At 50.7% G+C, this 13,816-nt stretch overlaps 1 protein-coding gene across 1 annotated transcript; it reads right to left on the bottom strand.

The window, feature by feature from the left end:
• Window positions 1–10,540: 10,540 nt before the first annotated feature.
• On the bottom strand, window positions 10,541–13,270 carry MYOD1 (myogenic differentiation 1). Its single transcript, XM_036860957.1, has 3 exons — window positions 12,305–13,270; window positions 11,744–11,822; window positions 10,541–11,475 (listed from the first exon to the last, which is right to left on the bottom strand). Exons 1-3 carry the CDS (start codon window positions 12,932–12,934, stop codon window positions 11,225–11,227), a joined length of 960 nt encoding a protein of 319 aa, XP_036716852.1. The 5' UTR covers window positions 12,935–13,270; the 3' UTR covers window positions 10,541–11,224.
• Window positions 13,271–13,816: the final 546 nt, after the last annotated feature.

Raw genomic sequence — 13,816 nt, 5'->3', positions numbered from 1 at the left:
CCCTGCCCTTCAGGGGCTCCAGGCAGTCAGGGAAATGGGCAGGTGGGTCTGGGCAAGGCTGGGGAGGTCAGGCCCAGCTCCAGGGGTGGCCGCACTTGGAAAGAGACTTATTGATCCAGACCAGCCCAATCGAACACAAGGCTGCCTGGGCAAAGGGCTATTTAATTAAGAAGACATGAGGCTCTTATTTACCTGTCGGCACTTGCTAACTGCGCAGACAGCTGTCCCTCGACACTGACCCACAGATCTGGTTGTGGGCCTGGGGATGAAGCTGTGTGGCAGACATCTCTCTCCTCACTTGGCCCAGCGAAATCTGTGTGTGCTGGGGCAAAGGTTTGGAGGAATGGAGAGGTTTGGAGAGGGGCAAGGGGCAGAGCAAAAGATGAGGGGTGGGAGAAGGACAAGGGGAAAGACAGAGAGAGGCAGAGTTATGGCAGAAACAGGGGCAGAGATGGGCAGAGGCAAACAGAGAGCTGGAGTCTGGGGCCAGGATGGCACCTCCTCACTCCAGAGATTGATCTGTGTTCTTCTTATAAATGGGAGCTTCTTCCCCTTCAATACAATTATTTCAGAGTAATACAGGGATGAGAGTGCGTTTCAGTGTCCCTCTCACCCTGACCATTGTGAGCCCTGTCCCCTACCCATGAGGAAGCCAGACCCAGTGCAGCTCAGCTTGGCTCAAATTCAGATTCTCAGGACACAGTTCTCTCAGAAAGTTCTGCCCCAATCCAAGGAGGTGATAAAACAGAGAAACAGAGTCCCCAGAAGGAACAGAAAAAGATGGACACAGAAAGATGGAGACATACACACACACACACACACACACACACACACAGCTGGGAGAAATCAAGATGGGGAGACAGAAGACAGAGGCCTCGCCAAACCTTCCCTTCCTTCCAGCCAGTTGTCTAGTCCCTCTTCTCCCCCAGGAAGCCTTCTGCGATTCTGCCAACCATAGGGGCCCAGGGTTCCACCTCTTCCCTCTCCTGCAGGACCACATGGATCAGAGTATGGCTCCCTAACCTTCACTATAGCTTATTTCATTTCCCAGTAAAAAAGGACTATCAGCTCCTCCAGGGTTCCTTCTTGCTTGCTTCCTCCACGGTGCCCAGCGTACACTAGCTCCTCATTAAGGGCTGGATGATTTGAGAAAGGCCAGGAGAGAGGCTAGGATCCTAGCATCCTAGTGTCAGAGGCCATAGGAGTCTGGAGCCCTTAACCCAGGCTGACTCAAAGGCAGACTTACCCAGGGTTTCTCGGGGAGTCAGTGCAGGGCCCACTCAGGCCACTACCCCATGGTGAGCCATAATGGGGAACTGAAGCATGCCCCAGGTGGTGGGGAGAAGCAGAGGGAGAGGCAGAGAGAGGCCAAGGGCTCCTAGAAGGGGTAAAGTTGGTTTATTAGGAGCCCTGGTCAGGCCTGGCCCTGAAGGGCTAGTAAAAGAGGCAGGCCAGGGTTGGAGGGAGGGGGCGTGTGAAAGTGTATCTATTGCACCTAAAATCCCCTACGAGGCAAGCAGAGAAGGCTCAGAGAGAGGAGCCTTCCAGGTGGGAGAGGGTAGCTGCCCATGAGGTGCTCCACGCTGTCCCACTTTAGGATTCTCACCTTCATCCTTGATGACATCCCAGGCCCCAAAGGATCTCCCCCTTCTCTATCCTAAGCAGAGACACAAGAGTCCCTTCTCTCACTTCCCCTTCACACCATAAGAAGGCTGGCATTTGCAGAAAGCCTAGAAAAATCAAGAGCAACATAGAAAAAAAAAGGGGAAAAGCCCCAAAGAAATGGGTAGGGGTAGGGGTAGGGAGGGAGAATCGCTGAACTGAGCCTTAGCTTCTTACCAACGACCACTAACCACAGACCCTCAGCCCAGCTGAGAACCTCACCCCTTTCCACTTGTGAGCAGTCCCCCTTATTCATAGCCATTGGCCCCCTCCCTTGCAGAGGAAAGCTGTGGTCTCGTGCCAGAGGCTCTTTGGGATCACTGGCTGTTGAGGGGCGGGGAGCAGCGCAGGGTGCAGTGAACTACCAGTGGGGTGGTGTTATTCAGTGGCCAAGAGCAAAAACTCTTTAACCAAGGTACCTGTATTCAAATCCTAGCTCCACCATTGACAAGCTATGACCTTGGGCAAGTTATTCAATTTCTCTATACGTCAGTTTCTTTATCGATGGATATGAATAATAATAAGCGCTATATCATAACACCTCAGCTCTGTAATTTCTCTTGTTCAGGCTGGAGGAGGGGGCTGATGAGAGGGGCTGGAGGACAAGCTGGGGCTGGGTGTGGACAAGAAAAAGGTGAAGGGAGTCCTGAAGCCAAGTTTGGCCTATGTTCTCACACCTGGCATTTGCAGGCCTTAGATCTGGTCCTGCTAGGCTCTGGAACTGGCTTAAGTCCAACCCCCAGGCCTTGGTCCAGGTTGGCCCATGCCATATGCTCTCTCCCAGGCCCAGAGCCTTCACATTCCTGGTGGGTTGGGGTGCCATCTTGTGGCCACATCTGGAAACTAACCTAACCAGGGCACAGAGCCGGCTTTGGGGTGATGATAAACAGTGCTACCGGCAGGCTATCTTTTCCACAGATCAGAACTCCTCTCTCCAATGGACAAGGGAGAGTGAAACTAGAAGTGCCATAGCGGGAAACTGGGGACTGTGGCTGTCAGATCTATAGCTTGAGCACTGACCCTGGTACCTAAGCTGGGAATGGGGTGTACAGTTGTTCCTTTTGTTCCTTCCTGTGACCCCTGGGCAAGTGGATCCCAGATCTCTTAGGCCAGGGGAAGTCTAGAAAGGGGCCAAGCAAGGTAAAGCATACTCCGGGGAAGTGCGGAGTTTGTCAATCTCTGCACATGTTGGACCAGATAATGCTTTGCTGTGGGGCTGTCCTGTGCACTGTAGGATGTTTAGCAGCATCCCTGGCCTCTGCCCACTAGATGTCAGTAGCACCCCTTCCCCATTCGTGACAATCAAAAAGGTCTATGGACACTGCCAAAGGTCCCTTGGGGAGTAAAATGTCCTCTGGTTGAGAGATGTGGGTACAAATCTCATTTTGCTGTTTACTAGCTGTGTAAACTCGTCACTTTCCCTCTGTAAGCTTCTGTTCCCTCATCTACGTAAAGGGAATAATATTTTGTGAGGATTCAATGAGATAGTGTCTCTCATTTAACTTCCTCTCCTTCCCTCTTCCCCCTCCCCTCTGACTGCCCACCGCCCCCAAACCCTCTGTGACCAGCCTTTACCCCATGTCTCCCTCATGGGCTCCTGCCATTCCCAGCAGCGTTGCTCCCTCAGAGTGGCAGTATGGCCCCAGGGGCAGAGCGTCAGCCCTCCCTGGGCTTGACTTGGGGGAAAATGGGCCTCAACACCTTGCCTCTTGCTGCTGGCTGTAGGAGGGAGGTGGGGAGCAGGGAACTATGATGGCTGTGGTGAGGGATGCACAAGGATGGTCAGGCGTGCATATGTGTAAGAAGGACAGGTGCGCGTGGGCACTACTGCGAGAGTCCCTGGCAGGACCAGGTAGGGGCCGCTGAGTTCTCCCGGAAGCAGCTGGAGATGTGTGGCTGCCCCAAGCGTCTTCCTCCCTCTGCGACCCTTTATAGGAGCCTTGTGGGGTCTCCTGTGTGTGCTCCTGGTGGGCCCTCGTGCCTGAGTCAGCCTGCAGGTGAGCCTGGTTGGCAGTGTGCCGGGCTGGGTCCAGGTTCTATGAGGCCTGAAGTTTAGACATTTGGGGGAGGGGTCACATTAAAAAAAAAAAAGAACAGAAAGTTGGGTACAAAAGTGAATATTTATTTAGGCTTTGAAATCAGGACCAAATGTAAATTTTAGAAAGCTGACAAATACTAAAAATGTTTAAAAATCCAGAAAAAATAGCTTCATATTGTTACTAACTGCTTGACACACCTACATAATACTTTTAAATAAGTTATATTTATTTGGAAGCATTCATAATGCCAACAAAAACAGTTGCAACTTTTTTTTGCAATTACAGAATGATGTTCAGTTAACAAAACCACATTCATTTTATTAAAGCTGTATCGAATATGACTGAAAATGAAAAAATCATCATCTTCCCCTATAGCTGTTTTTTCTGTGTACCAACATGAACCTGTGTTAAATTTCCATGCCACTTTACAGCTCCCATATTATATCAGGCAAGGTTTGTGGCTACTGAAAATACCACTGGGACAGGGCCACTTAAAGGTACATTCATGAAATGCACAGGACCCAGAGTAGCCAAAACAATCTTGAAGAAGAACAAAGCTGGAGGACTCATACCTCCCCATTCAAAACTTACTACAAATCTACAGTAAACAGACTGTGTGCTACTGGCATAAGGGTAGACACACAGATCAATGGAATAGAATTGAGAGTCCAGAAATAAACCCATACTTTTAGTGACAATTAGTTTTTGCCAAGGGTGCCAAGACAATTCAATGAGGGAAAGAATAGTCTTTTCAACAAATAGTGCTGGGACAACTGGATAGCCACATGCAAAAGAATGAAGTTGGATCCCTTCTTCACACCATATAGAAAAATCAACTAAAACTGGGTCAAATACCCAAATGTAGGCACTAAAACTATAAAATGCTTCCTTGGATTAGGTCATGGTTTCTTAGATATGATGCCAAAAACACAAGCAGCAAAAGAAAAATATAGATAAATTGGACTCCAGCAACCACAAAAGACTTCTGTGCTTTAAAGGACAATATCAAGAAAGTAAAAAGACAACCCATAGGATGAGAGAAAATATTTGCAGACCATATATCTGATAAGGGTCTAGTATCTAGAATATATAAAGAACTCTCATAACTCAACAATAAAAAGACAAATAACCTCATTTTAAAATGGACATAGGATTTGAATAGAAATTTCTCCAGAGAAGATGTACAAATGGCCAATAAGCACATGAAAAAATGCTAACATCATTAGTCGTTAGGGAAATGCAAATTAAAACCACAATGAGATACCCTTCACACCCACTAGGATTGCTAGATTAAAAAGACAAACAGTAACAGTGCTGTTGAGGATGCAAAGAAATTGGAACCCTCATTGCTGATGGGAATGTAAAATGGTGCATCTGCTTTGGGGAAGACTTTGGCAGTTCCTCAAAAATTTAAACATAGCGTTATGATATACCCAACAATTTCACTTTTAGGTATATACCCAAGAGAAGTAAAACCATATGTTTACATGAAAAGTTGTACATGAATGTTCATAGCAGCATTATTCATAATAGCTAAAAAAATGGAGACAAGCCAAATATCTATAACCTGATGAATGGATAAACAAAATATAATGTATCCATGCAGTAGAATATTATTCAGCTATAAAAAGGAATGAAATACTGATACATGCTACAACATGGATGAACCTTGAAAACATGCTAAGTGAAGGAGGCCATACACAAAAGGCCACATAGCGTGTGATTCCATTCATATGAAATGTCCAGAATAGGCACATCCATAGGGACAGAAAATAGCTGAGTTGTTGCCTTGGGCTAGGGGGAGAAAAGAGAGTGGGGAGTGACTGCTAAGGGGTACGGATTTCTTTGGGGAGTAATGTTTTGGAATTTGATAGTTGTGATGGCTGCACAAAGTTGTGAATATAATACAAACCACCAAATTGGACACTTTAAAAGTGTGAGTTTTATGGTATGTAAATTATATCTCAATTTTTTTTTTAATTGGGAAAAGTTAAAGAAGGATCAGTAAACCAGAGGGCTATAAATAATTTGCTTATGCTAAGAAAAATCTGTCATGGTTCCAGCTCCCTTATCTGTAAAAGACCTATTTTGTTATCTTTTTCTTTGAAATGCTTTGAGTTACTAAAGAATTTCAGAACTGGGACATACCTTTTAAATTCACTAATTCATTACCCAGAGAGAGAGCCCAAGTCCAAAAGGTTTAAATCACATTCCCAAGGTCTCAGAGTTGGTTAGGGGCACAGCCAGGCCTAGATCCCAGGAATTATGTGGCCGTTGACATCATCTGGGACTTACTGCCCCCTGTTACTGGGAAAGTTCTATATGAATTAAAACTCACTGTTAAATGTTGTCTAAAAAAAATTTAGAAGTTAACTATACAAAAATGACCCTGTACTGTATAAAAATGACTATTAGACAGCCTCACATTTTTTTCCCCTTAGTACTAGTGAGTTGTGTGCAGAGGATTTAAGTGTTTTATAGATGAGAAAAAACTGAGCTAGAACCAAATTGCTTTTCCCATCATTAGCACCATCACCATTTTTGTCTTTTATCTTCCTCCTCACACTTTCTGCCTTGATAGTATGCATTATTGCATCTTGCTCTTTTTTCTTGCCTTTTTCAGTCTTGCCCACTCCTTTCCACTTGCATCAGGCTGTATATTCTTTAAGTGCCTCTTCAATGTGATTCTATAATATCATTCTCTATACAGAGAATTGAGAGCTAATTCAGATAATTCAGTCTCTCCTTCCAACATGGTTGATCAAAACTTGTTTGATATCACTGATAATTTAGGGGATTTTCTTTCAGGCTCACCACTCTACTGGAAATGTCTATTGGAAATTGTGCCTAAAATGTACACTTTTAGGATTGTCAAATTTGGCAGAAACTCCATCAAGTTTCTTTCATCTGTGGACTGTAAGAGTTCAAGGTATATTGGGTTTTCCTGTGCGGTGACTAAATTTAAATGCTTTTAAATTGGCAGGGTTCATTTTAAAAGTTTGTTGATGCTAAGGTCTTATTATAGTGGCATATTATGAATTTTACTCTGTCTTTGTTGATGTCAGTATTTTGTGTTAGACCAGCAAAAAATTTAAATCACTTTCCAGTATGTTCATATAATTCACTCTTCTTTGTTCATTAGATTATCAAACAATGCAAGAGGTTTTTCAATAATTCCATTAAAAAGTTATCACTTTCTTTTAATAAACTGCTTTTTGGTATGATCTAAATAGATGTTGGGGGTACAATTGTCTTCTCAATGTCAGAATCATTGTAATTTATTTCACTGTTCATTGTCATTACTTCTGTTTTATATTTCATTGATTTAAAATATATTCCACTAAACCCAAACAAGATGTATACCTTTCGAGGGGACCCCACCATGCCCATAAATGCCACCCAACACAGGGGGGAAGTCAGAATAGAGACAATGGTCATAACCAGTTGACTAAAATATTTTACTTTGGAAAATTTGAAAAGAAACTAGACCATGTGAACATATTTCTAGGGCTTTTCCCAGTGCCTTAGAAGAAGCTCATGCAAGGGACAAGGACCTGAAGCTTAAACTTCCTTGACATCAAGGTACACCAGCCTCTGGTGGTATGCTCCGGGGACATGTGTGCTGTTGTATGAGCACATGTGTGTACAGACATGCATATGTCTCTATGGAGAGCATGGCCCGGTGTCTCCTCAGATCCAGCCCAGGTGAAAATGGCCCCAAGAGCAGGGATGTTTCATCTGCACTGCAAATGGGGTTCAGCTAGATGTCCTCCCCCCTGCCCAGGCCAGGAGGGGACCTCAAATCCCATCATCCATGGGGTAATCCAAGCTCTAGCTGCTACCCTCCCTTCTGATGCTCTCTCCTTCCTCTCTCCTTCCTTGCTCTGCAGAGGCTACAGGGCCAGGCAGCTGAGAGTGCAGTCTCTGGAGCCTCACTGCCTGGGTTCAAATCCTGCCTCATGATCTAAGCTGGTCCAGTTAGAGCTCTTCCCTGGACATTTTCTAAATGGAGTTAAGCAGTGAGATCTGAGGTAATCCCCTGAGTTGCTGGAGAAAACCAATATGGACTAGGAGGGAGGGAAAGCAAGCAGAGGCAAGAAGGGGGATGTGTCGAAGAGCAAGAGGGGCTCCAATCCCGGCTCTCGAGGCCCACGGGTGCTGTGGTGCTTGCAGCGCTGCTCCCTTATGCGAACTGCCCTGCGTCCTTCCAACATACCCCCTGTGGGGTTTAACCTTTTTAAATTGGGTTTCTGTCCTGCACTAAATCTGTCCCCGTGACCTCTTCTTCTCCAGAGGTCTCCATCTTTGTAACAGCACCATCGTCCACTCTGAAGCAAACCAGAGCCTGAAGTCATCCTTGGCGCCTCCTTTTCCCTCCCTTCCTTAGGGCCTCCATGCACGAGGCTCTGTGAACAGTTCTGTAGGTTGTTCACTGAAAAAGCACACCTGGCCAAGGAGGTGGGTGGAGGCTGAAGTCCAGCCTGCTCTCTGTTTGCCTAGCCATGAACCCTGGTGCAGAGCAGTGTCCTTGGGAAAGAAGGGACACCTTTTTCTAATGCACACTAACTCCCTATAGGCTATAGTAACCCTATAGGCTGCTGGGGCCTTCTTCTTATATGTGGTTGGTTCCCTCAGTACAGAAGTTCTGCCTCCTCCTCCCTTTGCCTGATTACCGTCTCATACCTCATTATCATCTCTCACTGCGCTCTTTACTTTTCCTTATGGAGTTTCTCATCATGTATAACATCTATAGATGTATTTATTCACTTGATTCTAATGGCTATTTCCCCAGTGGATTTTAAGCTGTGTGAGGGTAGGGACTGTGCCCTCAAGGTTCTCCATTGAACTGTCAACACCTACACTTTATCTGGCACAACTGTCTCTACTCCTGTGCTTTCTCTCCCATCCCCAGTTACAACCCCAGTTCAGGCCATGTCATGTCTCCTCTGAGCAACCCTGGTGGCCTCCTGACAAGTCTTCCTGTCTCAAGTCTTGTTCCCTCCTATCCATTCTGCCAATCCAGACTGGCCTTTCTAAAATACAGATATGTTTGTATCCTTTCCTTGGTTAGATTCCTCTATGGCTCCCTATTGCCTTTGGGATAAAGCCCAAATAAGGTCCAATGTGGCCCTGCCCCTGCCTTTTCCCCATCTCACCACTGGCCCCTCCCTGTGAGCATTTTTGGCTCCATGAAGGCACAGTTTGCTTTCTGTCACCTCTGGGCTTTTGCCCTTTTGCTATTTCCTCAGCTTGGAGCATCCTTATTTGGCTCCTCTTTCCTTACCTACTCCTTCAAGACTGTTATTAGGGGCTGCTTGCTGTCTATACCTTCTGTTCCTACTGTGTTCCTCTGCCACATACATCCCCATTATAGCACTTAATTCATCGTGATGTAACCAGCTGCTAAAAGATCCAGTCTCCCCAAATGTCTGGGTGCTTCCCAAGGTCAGGAACTGTGTCCACTGGTCTCTGTTTTCACCCAGCATGGGACCTGGCATCTGTTGAATGAATGAATTCATGAATGAGCCCCAAGGGGTCTCAAGGGAGTGTAAAGAACCCCAAGGCACATCTGGGGAAGCAGCCAGATGAAAAGCAGAGGATCATTAGTAACAGAGCAGCCCTGGGTGGCTCCCCAGGGGCCCTGCATTGGGGAGAGCAAAGGCTCTCCCAGAGCAGAGAGCAGATCCTCTGCTCTGCCTTCTGCCATTATGTCTTGCTTGCATTCCCCAGGCCCTCTCCACACCCGCCCCTCCTTGGTAAGAAGAGCCCTTGAAAGTGGGCCTGTAGGGTTTTCAGGAAAAAAAGGATCTGTAGGAGTGGCATGTAAGGGGAATTGAGGTCCTGGTGACAAGTGTATGTGAATTAGGGGGTGGGGTTGGGCAGAACTTTTGCCAGGCCGTCCATCCAGGGGTACCCTCCCAGAGGTAACTCTGTGTGTGTGTGTTGGGGGGGGGTCTATGGGCATTGTGGATGTGTTGTCTTCTTTTGTTTCTCAAGACACAGTTCAAATGGCATCTCTTCCAGGAAGGCTTCCCCACCCCCCTGGCTAAATCAATGGCCCCTCCTCTCCCCTCAGAGTGTTTACCGCTTGATAAGAGCACTGATGCCATCTGTGATGATGCAGGTTTGCACGTGCCCCTCTCCTTGCAGGCTCTGGGCTCCTGTCTTCTTATGCGATCTGACAATGCCAGGATGCTGTAAGTGCTGGGTTACTTCGAGTAGTCGCGTCTGTGCCTGTCTGGCCTTCTATGCATCCCCTTGTGATTACACCTATCGCTGAGAGCCTGGAAGTACCATACAGCTTACAATGCTGCTTCACACTCATTCAGTTTTTCCTCATAATGTTGTGAGCACCTTATCACATCCTCTACCCATGAGGATTTCGAGTCGCATCTGGGGGACATGACTTTCCAGTGATCCTTCTGGACACCATACCTGGCTTCACTCTGCGTGTATGGAGGGGCATGATTCTCAACCGTGTACGCACTTCAGAATCACCTGGAGAGCTTTTGAAAAATACTAATTTCTGGCCGGGGGTGTCTGCGGCAGATACTTTAAATCAGAATCTCTGGGTGGTGGGACAGGCATGGATCTTTTATTAACTACTCAGATCGTTCTAATATCCATCCTGACAACGAGATGACCTGTGCGTGGTGACGTACATCATGGTCAGAAGAACCTCCTCACATAACAGAAACATACGCACCCCTCCCTCCCCCAACTTCCTCCTTGCAATCCGTCTGCGGCCTACAGGGGTCGCTGCGGTACAGGTGGCCCAGTTTGCGGATTTTCCCCCCCTTCAAAATCCTGCCCCCAACCTTAGCGAAAGCCGGAGCCACCGCGGTATAAATTAGCGTCTTTATTTCGAACACCTGAGCGAGCGCCCGCGGCTCGCCCGCCTGCCGTATAAACATACAAAGTCCCTGTCGCACCGCACACCATGCCTCAGAGATAAATACAGCCCTAGGGGCTCCTGCTCTGGCAAAGCAACTCTTATTTACAGGAATAGATTACAAAAGTCTTACAAAAAGTGGTCCTGAACCGGGAGAGGGGGTGGGAGTGGTTACCGTTACAGCTGTTACACTTGGCAAGGGAGCGGCGGGAAAGAGCCGACGTCCCGAGGGCTCCCGAAAAGAGAGGCTACGCTCCTTTAAGCATCCGGGTGTCCGGGGGCAGGGCTTAGGTCTGCGTGGGTCCCACCCCCCCATGGGGGAGGGGGCGAGGAAGAGGAAGGGCCTGGGCCCTCAAGGGTCAGCTCTGGCCCAAGGAGTAACATCAAACGGCCACCGCAGCAGGTCTCAGGGAAGGGTGCTGCGTGGAGAAAAAGGACCGTGTCCTTGCCCTGGGGTGCGGAAACACACATCAGTTCCCCCGCCTCTCATACCTCCGGAGGGGTCGCTTTTGAAGCGCTGTTGGGAGGGGAGTTGGCATTTAAGCTCAATCCTTTGGGCGCGAGGGACCCTAAGGGCACCATCCCTCGGCCCCGAGGGCAGCGGCACCCCCCGAAGTGGCCGCCCAACCCCTCAGAGCACCTGGTAGATCGGGTTGGGGTTCGCGCCCGCTGGGCACTGAGGGGCGGCGTCGGGGGAAGGGGTGGGGCTGCCGCGCTCGACCTCGCTCCCGGCGGCCGCCTCTTGCGGGCCTGGAGACGACGCCGGCGGCGCGTCGGCCAGCAGAAGAGCGGGCGCGGCGGGGCTCTCGGTGGAGATGCGCTCCACGATGCTGGACAGGCAGTCGAGGCTCGACACCGCAGCACTCTTCCCGGGCCGGGGTTCTGCGCGGGGAGGGGTAGATTAGTATGCAGAGGTGGAGCCGCAGACAAGTCTCCCGCCTCTGGGCTCAGTGCTTTGGGGCAGACAGGAAACTGAGGACGGGCCAGATTCGGGAGGATCCCGCGAAATTTCAGGGTGAAAAAGGAGGGAAGTACATGCTTAGTATTTCATTCCCTGTACCATCTCCCAGGATGGAGGCGAGGAGGTCCTAGGTAAAGAGAAGCCAGGGCAGCTCAAAAGGGAATGTGGGAAGGAGGCGCGAATACGCACCGTTGGGCGCCTCGCTGTAGTAGGTGCCGTCGTAGCAGTTCCGCCGCCGGGAACCGCTCGGGGGGCCGCTGTAGTCCATCTGCAAACGGCAAGGGCTACCGAGTCAGGCCCGGGAACCGCGCGGAGTCGGAGCATCACTCCCTGCAGCCGCCCCCTCTCCAACTCCCTAAGTCTCAGCCACGAGAGTTCCGGGCCCGGATCTGGCCGGGTTGGGGAGTAAGGGTGGGCAGGAGCTGTCTGCAGCATGCCGGGCCAAATAGAAGGCAGACAGTCACCTAGGAGCACAAATCTGCATGGGATAAGTGGAGAAAACGACACGATCTTCGTGTCGGCCCAGCAGTGTTCTAATAGCGCCCCCAATCCGGTGGATTGCATCCGTCCCGTGCACCCGCAAAGCACTAGGCCACCCCAGTGACAGCTGCCTGGGGCACCGGGGGTCCACTCTCGGGAAGGTTCCCCGCCCAACCCTCACACCAGAGGGTCCGCTCCCCGCCCTCGGAAACACATTCCTGATATACCAAGAGCTGCGCTCACTTCTCTAGCCCAGCGTCCTGGCCTTACCATGCCGTCGGAGCAATTGGAGCGCGGACTGGACGCGTCCGAGTCGCCGCTGTAGTGCTCGCCGCCGCGGCCTGGGGGCAAAGGGCCAGGCGCGTAAAAGGCAGCGGCAGCACCAGGGGGCGCGGCGTCCTGGTCGCGAAGCAGCGCCTGCAGACCTTCGATATAGCGGATGGCGTTGCGCAGGATCTCCACCTTGGGCAGCCGCTGGTTTGGGTTGCTAGACGTGCAGCGCTTGAGCGTCTCGAAGGCCTCGTTGACTTTGCTCAGGCGGCGCCGCTCGCGCATGGTAGCGGCCTTGCGGCGGTCCGCGTTAGTGGTCTTGCGTTTGCACGCCTTGCAGGCCCACAGTAGACAGCGGCCCGCCTGGTGGTGCCCGCTGGGCGCGCGCACATGCTCATCCTCGCGCGCGCCCGGCACCGGGTGCGCGGCCGCAGGGAAGTGCGAGTGTTCCTCGGGCTTCAGGAGCGCGCCCACGTGCACGAGGCGCGGATCCAGGTCCTCGAAGAAGCGCAGGTCCGGGGAGTCGAAACACGGGTCATCATAGAAGTCGTCCGCTGTTGCAAAGTTGCAGAGAGAGCCGTCGGGGCCCGTCAAATCTACGTCTCGGATCGGCGGCGAAAGCAGCTCCATATCCCGGCGAGGGGCGGCGCAGTCCTGGCTTTGCCCAATCCCGGCGGCAGGGGTTGCCAGAAACTTTCTGCGGCTCCGGAGCACAGGCAGTGCGATAGCAAAGTACTGAGGGTCTGAATGTACACCAAGCTGTCCCCCACCCTGCCCAGTCCTGTCCCGCCTGACCAACGGACGGCGAGGAGAGTGGCGGCAGCGCCCTGGGACTTCCCCACCCCTACCTTCAAGCCAGGCTCCCGGGGCTATTTATTCCGTAGTAGCCTAAGGGCCCCCGAGCCCCAGCGGGCGGCTAGGGGCGGGATCGCCCGAGGCCAATAGGAATAGAGCGGGGAGGAGCTTGGGATCCCCTGGGTGGCAGTAGGGGCCAGAGACTGGCCAGCCCCCTACCCCTTGACGCTTCCGCGCGCGCGCTCCGGCCCCTCCCCAGGCAGAGAGGAAGGCAGAGGCTGGCAGCCCAACGCGGCAGCACTTGGCTCCCGGGCACACTCTTTCCAAATCTCTCCAACACCAGCCTCCTCTTGTGTCCGCGGGAAACACTGGCCGCGCGCTCACCTTTGAGCTGACTTTGGGGTCCCCTCAGTCCGCTGATTTGTGGGGGACCAAGGAGCAGGATAGGGGTAGAAATCAGATCGGGAGAGATTTGCAAAGAGACACATGGCAGTAAGGCAGAGACACACTCAGAGCTGAGATAGTGAGACGGTGAGCGGGAAACCCAAGAGGCTGAGAGATTCAGAGAGCAGAACGCTAGAGAGTCAGAGGCAGAGAAACGAGGAACAAGACTCAGAGAGTCCAAGTGGGGAAACCTGAGACTGAACGTGGCGGTCGTGTCACTTGGCCAGTTCCTGCCCCCGGAGTCAGTCAGAGGGTCGTGGGCCCAGCCCATCT

The sequence above is a fragment of the Balaenoptera musculus genome, chromosome 8, assembly GCF_009873245.2.
Source record: "Balaenoptera musculus isolate JJ_BM4_2016_0621 chromosome 8, mBalMus1.pri.v3, whole genome shotgun sequence".
Taxonomy (NCBI): Eukaryota; Metazoa; Chordata; class Mammalia; order Artiodactyla; family Balaenopteridae; genus Balaenoptera; species Balaenoptera musculus.
Note: the sequence above shows the minus strand (reverse complement) of the source record. Positions and strands in the feature narration are given on the sequence as shown.

What these genes read in the sequence shown, in the direction of transcription:
- MYOD1 (XM_036860957.1), bottom strand. Translation starts at nt 12,934, where the DNA reads ATGGAGCTGCTTTCGCCGCCGATCCGAGACGTAGATTTGACGGGCCCC. An exon ending in CCAATTGCTCCGACGGCATG is followed by an intron (nt 11,823 to 12,304) that starts GTAAGGCCAGGA and finishes TGCCGTTTGCAG; the next exon opens with ATGGACTACAGCGGCCCCCC. An exon ending in CTACAGCGAGGCGCCCAACG is followed by an intron (nt 11,476 to 11,743) that starts GTGCGTATTCGC and finishes CTCCCCGCGCAG; the next exon opens with AACCCCGGCCCGGGAAGAGT.